At 52.7% G+C, this 16207-nt stretch overlaps 1 protein-coding gene across 10 annotated transcripts; it reads right to left on the bottom strand.

The window, feature by feature from the left end:
• Positions 1-6: 6 nt before the first annotated feature.
• LOC139684725 (extracellular matrix organizing protein FRAS1-like) lies at positions 7-14418 on the bottom strand. Of its 10 annotated transcripts, XM_071580944.1 has the most exons (12): positions 13628-14417; positions 10978-11101; positions 10051-10202; positions 5754-5941; positions 5331-5605; positions 4445-4605; positions 3576-3784; positions 2440-2590; positions 1844-1951; positions 1536-1678; positions 676-1188; positions 340-569 (listed from the first exon to the last, which is right to left on the bottom strand). In XM_071580944.1, the coding sequence occupies exons 4-12, from the start codon at positions 5907-5909 to the stop codon at positions 498-500; spliced, it is 1788 nt and encodes a 595-aa protein (XP_071437045.1). In that variant the 5' UTR covers positions 5910-5941; positions 10051-10202; positions 10978-11101; positions 13628-14417; the 3' UTR covers positions 340-497. The 10 variants fall into 10 exon arrangements, 8 of the variants coding, with proteins under 8 accessions (XP_071437043.1, XP_071437047.1, XP_071437045.1 ...); XM_071580943.1 differs by having other exon boundaries at positions 10978-14418; XM_071580945.1 differs by having other exon boundaries at positions 10051-10198; positions 10978-14418.
• Positions 14419-16207: the final 1789 nt, after the last annotated feature.

The raw sequence follows: 16207 nt of genomic DNA, 5'->3' as shown, positions 1-16207 counted from the left end.
TGGAACTCAGACAGTTCAGAAGCAAAGTGGGCATCAAAAGGCACATCATGGGAATACTTATCTGTCACTTCTGGTTGGTTTCGGTCCTGCAAATCAGAGAGGTGTTCTGAAGAGGATGGCAGGCTCTCTGCTTTCCAGGCTCTACACACTCCTCATCCCTTCACACTCAGGATCTGCCTGTTGTCAGAGAAATTCCCAAAGAGGGAGCAGAAGCAGAGGACTCACCAAGAGGAGGAATTAGTGTTTCAGGTACTTGTTGGGTTGGATGCAGCCACACTGGGGCCCCTTGTTGTACACAGTACCCGTGGAGTTGAAGTAAGGCACGTAGCCATCCTTGCCCGTGCACAGGTAGACCTTTTCCAGCTGCAGCTTGTAAGCAGCATTGAGGGTTTGTTCTGGGAGCCAGAGCACGCGGCCGTACAGGACTTACCCTGGGGAGGTGGGCAGAAAGATGGACAGGTGAGACAAACTGCTAGAGACAGACACACATCTTTGTGTTACAGGGCTGTAACACACTCAAAATGCCATTCGTTGCTGTAAAAGAGGCAAAGCCAATGCTGGGTTTTACACTTTTCTCTCTGAAAAATGGCAGCTGTGAAGGCAGAAACGTTGAGTAAGAGCAGAACAAGTAAGAAGAAAATAAATCTTACCCTTGGAAAAAGCCCCTTTGTAAACCGTTTCTGCCAGGGACATTTCAGATTTGGTGGGGTCCATCCGAAACACCTTCTCATTGTTGCAGAGCTGGAATTCTGTGTATAGGGAGTAGACAACGGGAACTGGGTGGTTTGTCTGCTGGAAGGTGATGGGGATCAAAAATCTGCAGTTGGGACAAGGAAGGGAACAAAGGACAGGTGAGGTCTGGACACACGTGCACCCCAAGCCCAGAAATGTTCCAACGCCCCGAGCACAGACACTTCTGGTTGCAGGGAGGCTCCTGAGACAAAGAGGAGGTTCCAGCCCTCTCCTCTCCATTCCTGCTGCTGTTGTGTGTCCCACACACCTGCTGGGACCCCACAAACACCCCAAAGGGGCTGACACTGTCCTGCTGCCGTGGGGATGAGGCCTCCTTACCGCTCTGGAGCGTGAGCCGTGCAGGGCGGGGGCTTGTCTCCAGGCTCTGCCCATGGCTGTGTGGGCTGGACAGTGCAGGGGATCAAGAAGATGGTGTACTCTCCAGACTAGTCCTTCCTGGGAACAGACAGGAGACCCTGCAGTCACCAAACAGAGCTCAGAGCAATTCACTCACAGCATCACCTCTCCCTCATGCCAGAAATGACCACCCAGCAGATGCCCAAGGGACAAATGGGACCTGAGGTGTTCAGTGTGGCCTCTGGGACCTACCTACCCACGGCTTCACTGCTGGAAAAATGCCTTTATAAGGAGCTGAACTGATTTTTCCCTCAGCAGGATTTCCAGCTCTGAGCCCTGGACCAAGACTGGCTCCTGAGCATTCCACACTATTCCTGTGGCTGCTGGAAGGGCACCAGGGAGAACTGTGGGAAGCTGCTGAAGGGGACTGACCCCACAGCCCTCACCTGTTGTAGGAGCTGGTTGGGCCAGTCGAAAGTCTGAGCGCTCCACAGCAGCTGCAGGTCAAACTCGATCCCTCCCAGGTGCTCTGGATTCACTAAAGAAGACCTGACATCTGGCAGGCTGTGGTGCTCCATGACAAAAAGCCCTGGAGGGGAGGACAGGGAGGTGACAGGTAAGGCAGAACACGGAGAGACCCCGTGCCATGCACCTCAGCACAGAGGGGCTCCTGGTGGGAAGAGGGACTCATCATGTTGCCTGTGTTTCCACTGACTTCACTGCTTTCTGCCTCTGCCAGGGTCACTGCTCTCACCTCTGAACTTGGCCTGTGTCTTGAACTCGATGACCAGGTGGCCACTGTCGCGGAGGTAGATCCAGATGATCTGCAGCCGGGCCGAGAGCACGCTGTCCGTCTGGATCCCTGCAGGGCACAGGCACTGGGGAGCACACACAGAACACTCCCTCCCTGGGTGGGCCCTGCCATCCCCAGGAGCACTGAGGAGAGCTCCAGAAGGCGTGGTTAGATTGGGGTCATCCTCCAGCGAGCCAGAGAGACACTTCCTCCATTACCCACGTGCCTCCTAAGCCTCCTCCAAGCACAAAGCAAGTCAGTGTTCCGAGTTTCCCCCATCTGTGACAGCCGGGGGAACGTGGTGCAGCTGCCACATGGGAACCCTGAAAAGTGTCCAAGAAATCACTCCAAATATCCCACAGAACACCAAGGAAGAGAGAGCTCTTTTCCTGCAGTGCCAACTGTGCCCATGAACAGAGGGGCTCGCTAAGCTGGCACGTGCTTGGACTCCACCTGGACCCTTTTCCTCACGGATCAGGGCTCTGGTGTCAGTGCAGAAACTAAGGACAAAACAAGGAGCTAATCCTCCTGCAGCCTTTGGAATGCCTCAGGCTTACCTGTCCTCCACAGAACAGTGTCATAGAAGAAGGAGAACTCCATCTCTGTGTGATGCTCCAGGGAAGCCCAGCCCCTCGGTGCCGTCACGTAGATGTAGGACACGTAGAGAGGGACGTGGACCGTCAGGAAGGACTGAGCAGAGTCCTGCACCTGGTAACAAAACCCAAGAAAGGGGGTTATGCACCTTCCAAATGAAGTCAGAGGTGACTGTCTGAATGTTCTTTACTGTAGGTGCTTTAGACAAACCTGTGTTTAAATCAGGGTCAGGGCTAAGGCTCATTGGTGCCATGGGACAAAGGAGCTGTGGGTACAATTTCACCTCTAAACCCCCCAAGTTTCCAAGGCTGTGAATTAAAATTCAGCAATTCTGCTTGCTCAGGCCTTCCCCAGCTCTCCATTTAGTATCTGCAGAGTGCAGCTGTACTCTGAGAGCCCCAGACAGCTCAGGGAGACATGCCAGCCTGGCTCCACAGGCTCCACTGGACAGTTGTTCAGGCCAAGTAGCTCCCCTGGATTTGTGCAAATAATTGGAGCTATAAAAGAAAAGTTAACAAAGTATTCCAGGCTGGCAGGAATTAAAAGGGATTATGTTGGCCATAACATTCTGACTGGGAATTTAATGCAAGAACCTAAGTATGATGAGATACGCACTGGGGTGGGATGTACATGGCTAATTCAGCCATGAGAGAGCAGTGAGACACACTGAATACTGAAAGCTACTAATTTATAGAGCATTTCTGGCTTTTGCTCTGCCAGTCAGTTAATTAAGAAATGAGTTAAAAAAACCCCATGACCCCGCTATGTTGTGGATCACACACTGATCTGCCTCTGCTCTGTCTTTTGCTTATTCCTTTAGGGTGAGAACATGGTGAGAATTGTAAAAGAATAGAGCCCAGCTGAGAAAGTTTTCTATTTTCAGCGTGGCTTGATATTTAAAAAACTACTTTGCTGATGCTTTGAAGATTAAGAGAATAAAATCTAAGTAGTTAAGCAAAACAAATTAATTAAGTGCACACAGCACTTTTCAAAGTGAAAGCGGGGGGAAATCCAGGATTCAGTTGCAGCACAGAGCAGCAACTACAAGTAAGTGAGAAAGATCTGGGTGATGTGGAATGGCTTTGGATGGGCCTCTCACCTGGAAGTCAGCAGCGACAGAGCCCCCACAGACATCAATCAGCTCAGTCATGTCATAGTAGGCAGCGAAGGGCCAAATGCAGCTCTTGAGGTGCTGGTAGAGCTGGATGGTCTTGGGCTCCCTCACCACGGGGTCCAGCTGGTAAGGGTGGTCATAGCCCACGCCGAGCACAAGGCTGTCGGGGGTCACTCCGTCCAGGAACCCTTCCTCTGGACGGAGACACAGCAGCACACTGAGCCTCTGCATTTAAACAGCCTGAGGTCTACTCTTCACTCCTGAACCATGGGAGCTCCTCTCCCTTGGCTGTGCTGGAGGTCAAACTGAATATACATAGGTCTTCAAAGGGGAAAAATGTTGTAGGAGTGGGGTAAGAAGCCTAAAAATCCAACTTAATGGACATATTCATCCAAGGCTGAAATAAACATTTAAGAAACAAGGAACAGCTACAGTATGGAATTATCAGAATGAAGCACAACCCACTGCCCACCATGGAACAAGCATGGATCTCATTCCCTGGGGTGCCAGACACACATACTGCCTGTTTTTTTCAGGCAGTGAATGTATTTTGCTGCTTCTTGTTGCCTCATGTCCCATTCCCTCAGTGACCCAGACACAGCAATCCAACCCTGCAGCTCCCTCTCTAACCACATGGATATCACAAGAGATTTGAAAAGCAGAAAATCACAATCTCCTCAAACAGAGCAATGTTTAAACATTCCCATGCACGGAATTGTCTCTGGTTGCTGCTGTTAGTACAACAAGGTTAATTATCATTTACATCATGTCAAGAGAGACCAGAGGAAGACAAAGTCACCTTCTCTGCATTTCTTTTCTGGTTTCCACATTCAGAAAGCAAAGTTCAAGGTTACCTGAGATGCCTCTGAGGTCTCTGACAGTGACCAGGTTGGAGCAGACGTGCTGGTGCTTGTAGATGGACTCACAGAGGAGGAAATGCAGGTTGTGCAGCGGCAGGGTGGAGATGAGGGGCAGCATCCCATCCTGGTGGGGAATCTGCACCAAGATGTGGATCCTGCAACAAGCAGCACATGAGACAGCAGAAGACAGCAGCCCTGGCAGGGATGGGAGTCTCATGCATCCCCCCCAGGCCCTAGAGCAGCAATGCCCAGCCCAGCCCAGTTCGCCTGAGGTTTGAGTTTCACCTGGAATTCCCCAGCTACACATCTGCTCCCTAAGCTGTCCCACCAACTCCCAGTTCCTGAGGGGAAGGGACAGTGGGAGCTCTACCCTGAGGACCCCACAGTGCATGGAGGGATGTGGTTTCACACACACGTTGTCTTCATAATCCCAGGGGGCTGGTGAAGAGCTGCACTCCCCACTTCTCCAGGCTAATTCCTGTTGGGATGCTCCTTGTGCTTGACATCCAGGTACTTTAGCGTGGCAATGAAAGACTGTACCTGGAACCCTCTGGCTGTCCCTACAACCACAGGAGTGTGACAAATGGCACTGTCTGTGCCTATGGTCACCGCGTTGCTCCTCGGGGGAGTCCCCACATGGCCAGCCTTGGCCACAGCCTTGGCCACACAGTGCACATGGAACCGCCGGTTGAAGTAAATGCTGTCCAGTACCTGGGGGAGCGAGGAGGGAGAAACAAGTGCTGCTTTCAGCAGGCTCAGGGAAGAAGAGTGCTAAAAAAAAAACCCCAAAAGTCCCCAAGGAAGCACCAGGCCAAGTCCCTCGTCCAAGGAAAGTTTAGCCTTTGATGCCTGTGCTCCTGCGGCTCAACTGTGCTGGTACCTGGTGGTTGATGCTCCTGAAAGGGGTGTTGTCGGTGATGGTCTGAAAGGCAACCTGGCTCCGTTCCCATCCCTGGGAGCTGCCGCTTCCCAGCTGAACTGTGTGGAGGACTGGGTGATCCCAGCCTCGCTGCAGCATTCCCTCATGACAGTGTGCTTGGGGAAGCGTGGGTCACAGGGGGTGACACAGATCAGGGGGTAGCCTGGGGAAGGGGATCTCTTAGCACCGTCCCCGGTCACTTCTTTCACCCGGTCGCAGTCAGCCAGGGTGACAACCTGCAGGGATGGCAGCATTCACCTGGGGCTGAGGGAAGGGGTGGAAAAAGCCATCCTTCCCTCCCAGTCATTGCAGCTCTTCACTCTATTTCATTTCAGTCTGTACTCGCAGGGCACTAAATCACATCGGCTGCAATGAGCGACTCACCACGGGAGGTGCTGGGAGAATCAGGCTCCCTGCTGCCTCCTGATCCAAAATAGTCACTGTTGCAGTGCTGGTGTCTCCAAGAACTGCTTCCACTGGATCATCTGGGCCCAGCACCAGAGAAAAGGACTCGTGCCATTCCCAGTCTTCACTGGACATGATCTCCACCTTAAACACGATGTGGGTCACACCTGGGCGAGGCAATGCCAGATAAACAGAGAGAGCTTGATTCATCATCAGAGACTTGCCTTGAAGTTCTTGTGAAAACCCTGCAAGCTGCTGCTCCAGACTGTGACCACAGAGACATTCATGATAAAATACGCATTATAAATTTTATTGCCGCTCATCGCTGCTAATAATATAGCCCTGTCCCCACAGGAGTCTGCTCTAGACATAAAACTCCAGCTATGACAACTGATCCAGTCGATCCAGTGACAGATTTACTAGCAGATGCCACCTGAGGATTAATAATGGCTGTCTTGTAACTGTCTGCACTAAAAATTTAGGAAGCAAAGCACATTCCCACCCCTGCTCTCTCTCACACTGGTGTGCAGAGCCTCTTGGTCCAGCAAGACGGTCTGAGCTGTTCCACTGGATCCTGACAACTCTCTGTTGAGGCTCACATCCTCTGAGGATGACTCTGCTCCTGCCTGCCAGGTGCCAGTGCTTCCTCCTCTGGTCTGATCACCCTTTGCTTAACACATCAGCTTTTTTGTATAACAAAATTACAGCAGTCAGAAGAGGAGGGGGAAAAGGACACGTTTAATGTGAAGAACAGGGAAAAGTCTTGCAACCCACCTGTAACACACTAAAGAGCTGGACAGGTCGTACTTCCCACAAAGCCTGTGCTAAGCCCAAGAGCAAACCCCAAATCAAATCTAACCCCCCAGATCTAAGGGTATGTTCTGCCTTCTTACAGTCACTGGGAGCAGTTAGACCAGTGTTGTGTTGTAAACCTCATGCAACAAGTGGCTTTTTCCAAACCTCCTGAATGCTCTGACAGGCTATCTTGGGTTGAGCTGGCAAAATGCCAACTGCTTAACACAGAGTGTCAGTCTCTCTCCCCCTCTCACTGAGAAAAGGGAGAGAGGAAAAAAACCTGGAATCTCAAAACAAGTTTAAACTTAAAATAATTATATATATTCCTACAGAAAAAAATTTAAAGAAAACTACAATATAACACACACAGACACAAGTTAGATATAACAGTAATTTTCTACTTCCCATCGAAGACAGATCTCATCACTCTGCATCTATAAAGCACCCCAAAAGACATTTAGCAAGCAACCAAAAGAAAGAGCAAAAACAGAATTAAAACAAAATGGGATGTAGTGGCTGCAGCAGCAAGGCCCAGCACAGCAGGACAGTAGCAGTGTGTCCTGTCTCTACTGCAGACATGATGCTGAGAAACTCCTCTTACTCTACTGTATTTATATCTCAGTTTGAAATCATCTGGTATGAAATATCTTTTTGGTTGCTCCCATCAGGCGATGCTTGTCCCCTCTAATCTATGTCAGATTATCAGGGTTTACCAAAACCGAGGCCTGGCTAAACCCACCACACCTGCACAGAGTGCCCCTGGTCACAGCCCCACTCCAGCCCTCCCTCCCAGGCTCCCTCATCTGGGCTGAACTGGAGCACGTGGCTCTTGGGGCGCTAATCGAGCCCAGCCCACGCAGAGCCGTCGCGGGTGTGCAGCGCACTCGGGACAGCCTGTCCTGCTCCCCTGCCACCACCCTGATGGGCAGCACCGCAACCCCCTCGGGGCCCGGCGGCTCCCGCAGCTGGGACGGCTTCCTCCAACTCCATGGTGGGGGCCGAAGGGAGAGCAGGGAACAAAGGACCCTGAGATCAGCTCAGCTGGTTAAAACTTGGGTGTAATAATGCCAAGGTCATGGGTTCAATCCCCTATGTGGGCCACTGACTTAAGAGTTGGACTCAATGATCCTTGTGGGTCCCTTCCCAGCTCAGAACAGTCTGTGATTCTGCGTGATGAAAGAATCCCACGTTTGCACCCCTGGCTGATTTGGGCCCGTGATATCTGGAGCTCTGCAAAGTAATAAATGATACAGTTAACATGCTCTTCCCTTGGCTTGGCAGCAGCTTAACTGATGAGCGTAACCTCCCATTTTTCCAAAGAATGCCAGAAAGACAGGTAGCTCCATTCCTTTTAGGTCTCTTGAGTTGCATGTACTTAACTGCTTCCCTTATTTTCTCTGAAAACTTGTCTCATTTTAGTTGAGTCCATTTGTTGAGTCGTTTCTGGCGTCACTGAGGTGAGTGTGAGAGGCTTTGGAATGCAGCAAACGGATGCCTGGGATCCCTGGTGGTACATGTGGGATGTGTGAACAGAAGGATCACCTCATTCCCCACAGCTCAGTTTTGGTTGCTGATTTGGCACCTGAGAAAGTCAGGTCTTAACTTTTAACCTGAATGCCTTACACAGGAAAAGAAAAGGTACCTAGAAAGTGGGAATATCCCCAATACCTGTTGGTGCTAAAAGGGAAAGCCTGGGGTAGATTCAATCCTTCTGTGAGATCCTAAGCTTGGTTTTTGTAGTAGGTACCGTTGGGCCTGGCTGGGATTCTGTGTGCTTGTGGTGACCATCCTAAGAGCTGACAGTTATGACTTGGTGAACTGTCTTCTCTTCAGACATTTACAGATAATCCTGGCCAAATCTGCTATACTGGAAGGGATCAATTTTAAAAAGGAACACCTGTGGCATAGGGACAAAGTTCCCTTAACTTACAACATACAGCTCTGTTTTGGTAACATTGCTTATTTTTTGAGTGTTGCAGTGCCATAACCTCTAAGTCATTGAGAATAGTTCTGTAGAAAGTAGTGTCTAAAATGCACAATGGAAATTGGTAACACTGATTGCAAAGTTGGTGTGAATTTCCCCTGTCTTTGTTTAACAAAGTGGATGATAAACCTGTAACTGATGCTTTCAGGATCCTTCCTGAAGAGAGGTGAGGTGTCCTTGCAAAGCAGGAGTGACATACTGGTTTCCTTATTATTTCGTTATGCACACTCATTGTCTAAAGCATGAAAGCACAAGCACAGTTTGAGGGTCCTCCTGAAAGTGTCCCTGCTGGAATGAGGCTGCTGCCTGCTGGGAGCCAACCCAAGCCTTGTGCCTTCTTCTGCTTGGGTTGTATTTTATAGGCAGTGGAGATCAGTAGCATGGCCTCTGAATGCAACCCAATAAAGCAGCTGTTCTATCAGACTGTGAAAACCTACAGCATCCTTAAAATACCGAGAGTTCAGAATCCATCCCTAGGGAAGGTGTTTCAGTGGTCAGTGTTTGTTTCCTCAGCCTTACGGGGAGGGAGTTTCCAAGAACAGGGTGTGCTCTATCTACTTTCCAATGTGTTTAAGCATGACAGGGGTTTTATTTTTTAGGAGCAGTTTCAGGAGTTAACTCAGTGTTTGAGGCCTCCCAGAGAATGCCCTGCTCCTGTGGGGAGGTTCTTTTTCCACAGGTCTTTTTGTTCCAGTCAGATCTATTTACTGTACTTTTGCTGAATAAAGTCAGTATTCACTAAGAAAGAATCTCTGTAGTTGAACCTCATGATCTCTGAGTTCTAGAGCTCCTTTCTGGTTTTCAACACCTGCACCAGTGAAACTGAACTCCAGGTACTGAGGCCAAGCTGGATCCCAAGAGATTGCAACTGGGGCTCAACCATGGTCAAGTTAATTTGGCAGATTAAGCTGTTGCACAGCACAGTTATCTAGTTTAAAACTAGAGTAAAAGAGAGTAACTATTAAAGAAGAGTAACTACTTAAACAAGAGTAACTATTCAAGGGCTGTATGGAATGGGAACGGAGTATAAAAATACTGCTCCACTAAGTGCGTTCACCTGCCAAGTGACCGACCCCAGGAAGTTCTCAGCTAATGATTGCATAAATCCTTTTCATCCAGCAGAACACAGGCGGCTTCAAAACATGGACCAGTGCCTCCTTTTTATCCTCCTCCAATGAGATAATGAGGCTAAGCAGGCAAAATTTAACACTGCCAAGCCCACAGGATCATAGAGCAGTTTGGGTGGGAGGGCACCTCAAAGCCCCTTCAGTGCCACCCCCTGCCACAGGCAGAGACACCTTCCAGCAGCCCAGGGTGCTCCAAGGCCCAGCCAACACTCCCAGGGATGGGGCAGCCACAGCTTCTCTTGGCACCCTGTGCCAGGGCCTGCCCACCCTCACAGTAAGTTCTCAATGAAAAAGTTTCACTCCATTGCTTTTAACTTTTCCCTTAATTTCCAAGTTGGAAGGATTGTCCCCTCCCCCTGGCCCTGCTTACTTTGGAGCTGATCACTTTCTGAAGAATATTCCTATCTTGGCCATTTCAAAGTTCCCAGTGCAGATGCTTCCAGGAAGGAGACGTTTCCATGGAACAAGAGATTTTCCTGCAGTTCCTCTCCTCCATTTTCCCTCTTCATCTTCTCCTTCTGTCTGATAAAAATGCAGGGGAGAGGAATGTGAGCCGTGGAAGAACAGGGAGAAAGAGGTTGTTCAGAAAATCAAACTACTGTATAATATCCTTGTAAATGTCAGCTGGCTGAGATTTCCAGCCTGCCTTCTCCTCTCAGCTTGGAAGGTGGGACAGATCCTTGGCATGAGGAACAAGGACAAGGCAAGCACTGCACTGATACTAATGCTCAGCAATTCCAGAGAATTCTGACTTTACTCAGTGGATTGTAGCAAGTACTGACACAGTCCCCACTGCCCCAACCCTTTGCTCCTCTCTGGGGTCCTACCGCTTCTGCTTTAAGGTCTCTTGGCCCTTTCCACCCCAGCTCTCAGTGGAGCAGAGGCAGCCATTCAGCAGAATGATATGGAGGATTAAGAGCAATTGAATTCTCCTCTGAAAAGAATCTGACTCCTAAAAACTTGAAAGCTTCCTTAAAAACTACTATACTGTTAATTTGCCCTGTGTGAATCCTGACCTACTGACACTTTGCCATTTCTGTAATCTCAGCACTAGTGGGGACTTACAAAGGGCCACAGTGTGTGTTTCTTATGCCAGGCCATTTTGTCCTGCCTCTTTTTTTCAAAAGCTGCATGAATAATAACACCCCCTGAAATGAGGATTTCTTGTAATGCGCAAACCATGCATGGCTGGTAACGTCTGCAGAAGGCACTGCATGCAGAGCACTTAAGAACCTGGTTGCAGGAATTAAAGAAGACCCGGGAGGAGCTTTTTCAGAGATGCCACAAGAATGTTTACCTTCCCCTGGTTTCTGGTTCCTTCATCAATTCCAAGCCTTTCTTCACATCTGCTTTCATTTCATTTCCCTGAGCTCTGCTACGGACAGACCCTGCACTGTCCGATTTACAGCCAGAGCCTGTAACTGAAAAACAGGAAAACATGATGAGCCTTCCAAACACCAACATTTCTCACTGCTTACCTACAAACAAGAGACTCCTTTTCGCTTGCTGCCTGTCAAGTGCACCCCTCTACCACTTCAACCAGCCACAGCCTGCAAGTCTGAGTGTTCAGCCAACTCCTCTGCCTCGCTCCAACAACTCCCATCAGGCTCCAGGCATTTCACAGGGTTAGGCAGGAACCTGGTAAATGGGAAGTGTCACTCTCTGGTGACAATTTGGGCAATTTGATCTGACAGAAATTTGTCCAAAACATCCATTGGAGATTGTGTCTAAGACTCCCAGAGGACAGAGATAATCCTGGGAACTGGAGAAAGTCAAGGACAATTCCTCTCTTCATAAAAAGGACACAGCTGGCTAACCCTGATCCCCAGGAACATTGTACGATGAGTTGTTCAATAATCCAGGAACAAGCATATGGGGAAAAAAAGGGAGGGGGAGCCCAAACAGGAGGGATTGTCAAGAGCAGATACATCGAGGCAAACCCTTCTTTAACAGGAGCAAACAGCCAATCCCACCTGGGGGAAATGGCAGCTGGGCTGATCTGTGGATTCCAGAGGGGTGTTCTGCCCCCACCTGCCAAGGCAGGCTCAGAAGCAATTGAGGGAAATACATGCCAGGCCAAACTGCCCTGGGGTGGCAGAGATGCCAGAGCAGTGATCAACAAGCCTCGGGAAGCTCTGGGAGCATTTCCATGGTGAGCTTAATCTCCTTGCTGCTTGGACTGACTGGGATGGCAGAGCCAGTCAGCTCCTGGCATTGGCACAAACCACCCCCAGAGGGGCAGAAAACTCTCAAACCTTTGAGCACCCAGGACAGGCAGTTCACTCACAGGCAACTCCTCAGCACAGGCACAAAAGTTTGATTGCATGAGTCCAAAGGAGGAAAACCAGCCCATCATCCAGTGATAGCCAGACTGAATCCAGGCCCAAAAAAACATCCTGGAAAGAGCATTTAACTCCGGCCAGTCCTTACAACAGTGCAAGTGCCAACGAGGGCTCAAGTTTGCAGGACACAGAACTCCTCAGCGAGTTCTCAGGGGAAATGAGTGGCCCAGAGACACCAGCACGAGAAATAGGAACAAGATGGACATCAGAATGGCCCTTTCCATCTCTGGAGGAACTGGAATCAAGAGCTGCCCAGAACAAGCTGCTGATCTCCACAACAGCTGCAAGACGCAGAATCAGAAGCCGGAAGGGAGACAGGGCAGTCCCCCAAGTCAGCTGAGCAGCTCAAAGGCACCTGCTGCACTTTGGCCACTGCCCACAGAACTGTAAATAAAACAGATATACAAGTACAGAAGAGCACTTTGAGGTGAAGAGACCCTTTCAAAGCATCAGGAAATCATCCCCACGGAGCCATAAAGGCACAATGCAAAGGAAAGTCAGGGATGCTGGATGCTCTTACACACACGCCTGACACAGCTGGGTTTAAGAAATACCGAACTGCTGCTCTATGTGTGGATTTCTGGATTGCAAAACACCAGAAGATGTTTTTGCTTCTCGAAATACGTGGTGGGGTTTTGGTTTGAAACTCCTAAAGCAAAGGGACCGCTAAAAAGTGTGGGGGATGTTGCACCTGATTTATTTCATGGATCCAGATGAATACTGATTTTTTTTTTGTCAATGTATCGACCCCCTGTAATTTGCTCTCCATGCCTGTCAGTTTGAGGATAAGCTGCACTTGCCAGGTTATTTTGCTTCAGAAACGCCTGGCATAGGGGTGCTCTCTGGTGCTTTACAATGAAGTGGACAACAGCCTAAATTTTTGTAGCACTGCGCCTAGAAAGGTTTATGAAAATGCTGTCGAAAGTGCTAAGTTGTCTTCCTTCCCCAACAAATGAAACCAGCACACTGTAGGTAAAAAGAATTAAGGTTTGGATTTCTCTGAGTTGAGGGAACACAGCGGGGGAAAATGAGACTCCTGCCACTCCCTCCTTGTGCCCCGAGGGCCCCTCAGATGCTTCCCTGCCATGTCAGCATCCAGTCTGTGCTCTCTGCACTGTTCCTGGAAGGAATTAAGGAGCCCAGACCGTGCTGGCTACGGAGGGAAAGCACACGCTGCATAAAACATTCAGAAAGCAGGTGGGTCACCTATTCACCCAGCTTTTATTAACTCTTCCCCTCTGGGCCTGGCAGAGGCCTGAGGCAGCCCAGGCCAGGCTCTGGGCTTGCTTTACTTTCTTCCACTGCAACCGGCCTGCCGTGGCAAGGGTTAAATCACAGAGCGTAGGGGAAACACACTGACTGAAACAGAAATAAATCCTAGGTACACTACACCTCACTGGCCCATCCTGAAACCGCGCAGCAAAGACCCTGGAAAGCCAAGGGGATTCCCTGCAGTCCCGGGGAGCCGGAGGGGACGGGGGGGAACAAGCACAGCCCGCGCAGCTTCAGCCGCTTCTCCCTCCAGACCCCGCAGTCAGCGCCGCCTCCCCGCAATGTCCCGGCCCCCGCGTCTCTGCCAGGCTCAACAGGCAACTCAGGATTTACTTCCTCGGGACCTGACTCTTCCCAGGAGCAGCAAAACTGTTTCTCGAGTCCCGCCCCTGCCGTCGCTGTCGGGACCTCCTCGAGGGCCCGCCCGGCCTCTGCCGCGATGTGCCGCTCTGGCGGGGGATCGGCTCTGTCGCCATGTGCCGCTCGCGGGGACACCGCGGCAATGCAGGGCCGACAGCGGGTGCACGGCGGCCCAGGCCGGGCCGAACGGAAGCTGCGCGCTCCCAGCGCGGGGTCCTGGCGGTGCCCGCCGCGGCGCCGATCGGGGCTGCCGGCGCCGGTGACTGCCTGCCGGCCGCGATCCTCCGCCGCCGCCGAGCCCCCCCGGTCCCGGCCCAGGGCGGGAAGCCCGCGGGGCGATGGCGCGGCGAGCGGGGGCAGGCTCGGGATCAGACAGACGGGTAACCGCCGATCAGAGCCGAGGGGGCCTACGGACGCCAGCTTGATTGTAGTCCGGGCGGCCATCTTGAGTGCAGGCCGGAGGTGACGGCCCAGACCTCCAAGACCATAGAGTGCAAAGCGGAACAATAGAGTTGCAGGCCCCCGCCGCCATCTTGAGAGTGGCACAACCGCCCCCGGAATTACGGGACATTTTAAGCCTCGCCCGAGCGCTGACAACACCCACAGAGGTGGCACGGCCCAGGCACAGACTCAGCGCCAGAGAAGCGCAGAAAAAGAAAACAGTTGCGGGACATTCCCTTCCTTCCGAGGCAAGGCAGATAAGCCCTGCTAAGAAAAGGAAAAAAAGAGGCAAGACTTGATCAAGCAAAGCACACCCTGCCAAGCTGCTCCCTCTGCTTCCATTCCGCCCTTCAGTACCACGTGACACGGCGCTGCGGGCGAGGCGCTGCGCATGCGCGAAGGTCCGGTTGCGGTGCCGCCAGCGCTGGGCCCGGACAGGGCACACAGAGAACACCCGATACACAGAGCGGGAGCTGCTGCTGCTGCCGGCACAGCGAGCGCATTGCATGGCACAGGGCACAGAGAGAGAGCTCCGGACACACAGAGCGGGAGCTGCTGCTGCTGCCGGCACAGCGAGCGCATTGCATGGCACAGGGCACACAGAGAGCTCCGGACACACAGAGCGGGAGCTGCTGCTGCTGCTGCCGGCCCAGCGAGCGCATTGCATGGCACAGGGCACACAGAGAACACCCGATACACAGAGCGGGAGCTGCTGCTGCTGCCGGCCCAGCGAGCGCATTGCATGGCACAGGGCACACAGAGAGCTCCGGACACACAGAGCGGGAGCTGCTGCTGCTGCCGGCCCAGCGAGCGCATTGCATGGCACAGGGCACACAGAGAGCTCCGGACACACAGAGCGGGAGCTGCTGCTGCTGCCGGCACAGCGAGCGCATTGCATGGCACAGGGCACAGAGAGAGAGCTCCGGACACACAGAGCGGGAGCTGCTGCTGGCACCGGCCCAGCGAGCGCATTGCATGGCACAGGGCACACAGAGAGCTCCGGACACACAGAGCGGGAGCTGCTGCTGCTGCCGGCACAGCGAGCGCATTGCATGGCACAGGGCACGCAGAGAGCACCGGACACACAGAGCGGGAGCTGCTGCTGCTGCCGGCACAGCGAGCGCATTGCATGGCACAGGGCACAGGGAGAGCTCCGGACACACAGAGCGGGAGCTGCTGCTGCTGCCGGCACAGCGAGCGCATTGCATGGCACAGGGCACACAGAGAACACCCGATACACAGAGCGGGAGCTGCTGCTGCTGCCGGCACAGCGAGCGCATTGCATGGCACAGGGCACAGAGAGAGCTCCGGACACACAGAGCGGGAGCTGCTGCTGCTGGCACCGGCCCAGCGAGCGCATTGCATGGCACAGGGCACGCAGAGAGCTCCGGACACACAGAGCTGGAGCTGCTGCTGCTGGCACCGGCCCAGCGAGCGCATTGCATGGCACAGGGCACGCAGAGAGCACCGGACACACAGGGCTGGAGCTGCTGCTGCTGGCACCGGCCCAGCGAGCGCATTGCATGGCACAGGGCACAGAGAGAGAGCTCCGGACACACAGAGCTGGAGCTGCTGCTGCTGGCACCGGCCCAGCGAGCGCATTGCATGGCACAGGGCACAGAGAGAGAGCTCCGGACACACAGAGCTGGAGCTGCTGCTGCTGCCGGCACAGCGAGCGCATTGCATGGCACAGGGCACACAGAGAGCTCCGGACACACAGAGCGGGAGCTGCTGCTGCTGCCGGCACAGCGAGCGCATTGCATGGCACAGGGCACAGGGAGAGCTCCGGACACACAGAGCGGGAGCTGCTGCTGCTGCCGGCCCAGCGAGCGCATTGCATGGCACAGGGCACACAGAGAGCTCCGGACACACAGAGCGGGAGCTGCTGCTGCTGCCGGCACAGCGAGCGCATTGCATGGCACAGGGCACAGGGAGAGCTCCGGACACACAGAGCGGGAGCTGCTGCTGCTGCCGGCCCAGCGAGCGCATTGCATGGCACAGGGCACACAGAGAACACCCGATACACAGAGCGGGAGCTGCTGCTGCTGCCGGCACAGCGAGCGCATTGCATGGCACAGGGCACACAGAGAGCTCCGGACACACAGAGCTGGA

This window comes from Pithys albifrons, chromosome Z (genome assembly GCF_047495875.1).
Source record: "Pithys albifrons albifrons isolate INPA30051 chromosome Z, PitAlb_v1, whole genome shotgun sequence".
NCBI classification, from domain to species: Eukaryota; Metazoa; Chordata; class Aves; order Passeriformes; family Thamnophilidae; genus Pithys; species Pithys albifrons.
The sequence above is the reverse complement of the archived record's forward strand: the minus strand, read 5'-3'. Positions and strand labels throughout refer to the sequence as shown.